Source organism: Rhincodon typus, chromosome 35, assembly GCF_021869965.1.
Source record: "Rhincodon typus isolate 14 chromosome 35, sRhiTyp1.1, whole genome shotgun sequence".
NCBI classification, from domain to species: Eukaryota; Metazoa; Chordata; class Chondrichthyes; order Orectolobiformes; family Rhincodontidae; genus Rhincodon; species Rhincodon typus.
The window spans coordinates 19,075,972-19,078,111 of record NC_063366.1 but is presented as its reverse complement, the minus strand read 5'-3'; the positions used below and the strand labels follow the sequence as shown (position 1 = coordinate 19,078,111).

At 49.2% G+C, this 2,140-nt stretch overlaps 1 protein-coding gene across 1 annotated transcript in view; it reads left to right on the top strand.

The window, feature by feature from the left end:
• LOC109921018 (N(G),N(G)-dimethylarginine dimethylaminohydrolase 1-like) overlaps positions 1 to 2,140 on the top strand; it is an 85,907-nt gene that overhangs the window by 1,598 nt on the left and 82,169 nt on the right. The window contains exon 3 of the mRNA XM_048616661.1: positions 60 to 183. Within this exon, the coding sequence (XP_048472618.1) occupies positions 60 to 183 (124 nt within the window). The remainder of the gene's footprint in view (positions 1 to 59; positions 184 to 2,140) is intronic.

Sequence of the window (2,140 nt, the reverse complement as noted above, 5' to 3'; positions counted from 1 at the left end):
CCAGAGGCGTGTAATAGCAATTCTGAACAGGTTGATTGGGAAAATACCAACACACACAGAGAGAGAGAAGAGGTATCTGTGAGGGAACAACGCCCAGTGATTACATGTGATGCGGGTTCTCCCGGGGTGGAAATTCAAGCTTCGTGCTGCCACACTTCGGGGACGGATTCAATCTGCAGCAAGGTCTGAACACAGCGACGTTGTGACTTTTAAAATCTGAATGGTCTCCCCAGTCCTTCATCCCCCGACATTTTGGTGGGATGCCGCCCTGCTATTGCATTCTTAATGATTTCCTCTCTTACGTAGTAGCCTCCTGTGCACCCTAAAACAGCATCAACTTTTAAAAATTCCCTAAGCCTCAATCCGCGCTTTCTTCCAGCACGCTTTGCTCATAAATTGGCTTCATTCTTGAATCCAAACAGCACTCGGGCTTCGATCCGTTATCGGAACTCTGTTGAAATCAATTGATGAGTGGGTGGGTGCGCTTTCCTCCAAACCGGAGACCTGTTGCGGCTCTCCTGCCTCGCACCGAGCCGGAAAGCTGAGGGGGTTTGAGTTTCAACCCCAAGGAGCTTGAGAGAGAGAGAGCGCGAGTGAATGCAGGCTGATAACTGGCCCGCTGCAGGCCTGGAGGAGCGCCGCACTGTCGGAGGCGCCACGTGAACTGCGAAGCGACATTCCCCATCAAGCTGGATAAAGTTTCATTTTAGCCTGGCTGCTCATTTTTGCGGCGATTTGGTCGGGGAAAGATGTTGACAACCCCGGAGTCGGGGGCTGGGGGCAAACGACACTTCAATGAACAAACCCCTGTGGGTCATTCTGGCTATTGCTGGGATCTTGCTGTGCACCAGTCCGGCTGCCTGGCAAGAAAATTAATGCGGAGTAAAGTAATCAGAGCTAGAAAGGGGGCACTGCATCAAAGGCCAGAGGAAACTTATAACACATTAAAATAAAACTTCGCCGCCGTCCTACAGCCTAGAGAGCCATCGACTGTTACTTCCCTGCGAGAGGAGCCAAGCGTTACCTCAGTTCACCTCCCTCCCTCCGCTCCGCCTCTTCCCTCCATGTCTCAGTCTTGTCTTTATCCCTATTGAGTCCCGCTCTCTTTCTTTCCTTCCTTTGTAAACGCTTTAACGTCGAGGCACGTTTAAACCTCTCTCTCGGCGCCGTTAATCACAGCACTTTCAAACTGATTGCAGTATCTGTAAACGGAATCCAGATAGAGGGGACAAAGTTGTGGGGGAGGAGAGAGAGAGAATAAAAACAAAAAATCGTTAGCAAAAGAGAAAATCAGAAGAATCAAAGAGAATTTGATGGGGGGGAAACAAAAAAAAGGGACGCTACAGATCCAAGGCGAGGATTACTCTAACCATGAGTGAGTGAGTGCGTGGCGGAACAGGAGAGGATTTGTGAATCCGCCTCAAAAGATTTTCGATTTAATTGGGGTGGGGTAGTGGTCAGCGCCGATTACACGAGCGGAAGACAATACAGATTATATATCGAATTCACCAAGTTTCAATTGACAGGAGACAGCCGAGTGGTGAGGGGAGTAGGGGGAGAAAAAAGTAACATTTGTTTTGAATTTTGAAAGGTGCCGGAGTCCAGGGAGCCACACGGTTCGAGCGGGAATGTCATGATCGGCTGGAGCTGAGTTTATTGTGGACTCCCAAGGCAGGGAAACGGTTTAAAACGGACGAGAGAGGGGACGAGTTAAGAGAGAGAGAGAGAGAGGCAGGGATTCTTAATAACCACGATCTTGTGCGTTCAAGTCAAATTATCCACAAGTTCATGAGAACAAGGTGGGTCGAGGAATAAAAGCGGAAAGGAACAGAGTAGGCTAGAGGAAAATTTGTAGCGGGAGGAGAGTTGAACTGGGGCATTTGTACTTTCAGAACGGGCACAGAGTTAGACAGGACATCAGAAACGAGGGCAAATTAAGACGATTTAGACCGGAATAAAGCAATTGAAATAAATCGAATTCAGATTGATCCGCTGGAACTGGATTTCAAGCCATTTGCTGGTCTCCAGCTCCTGGGAAAAGGCAGAATTTCCACCGGGAACCATGGCTTCTTTCGGGAAGTATACTCACGCCATCGTCAGGGGGATCCCGGCTGGAATGGGACTGAAGGACGGAGAGAAG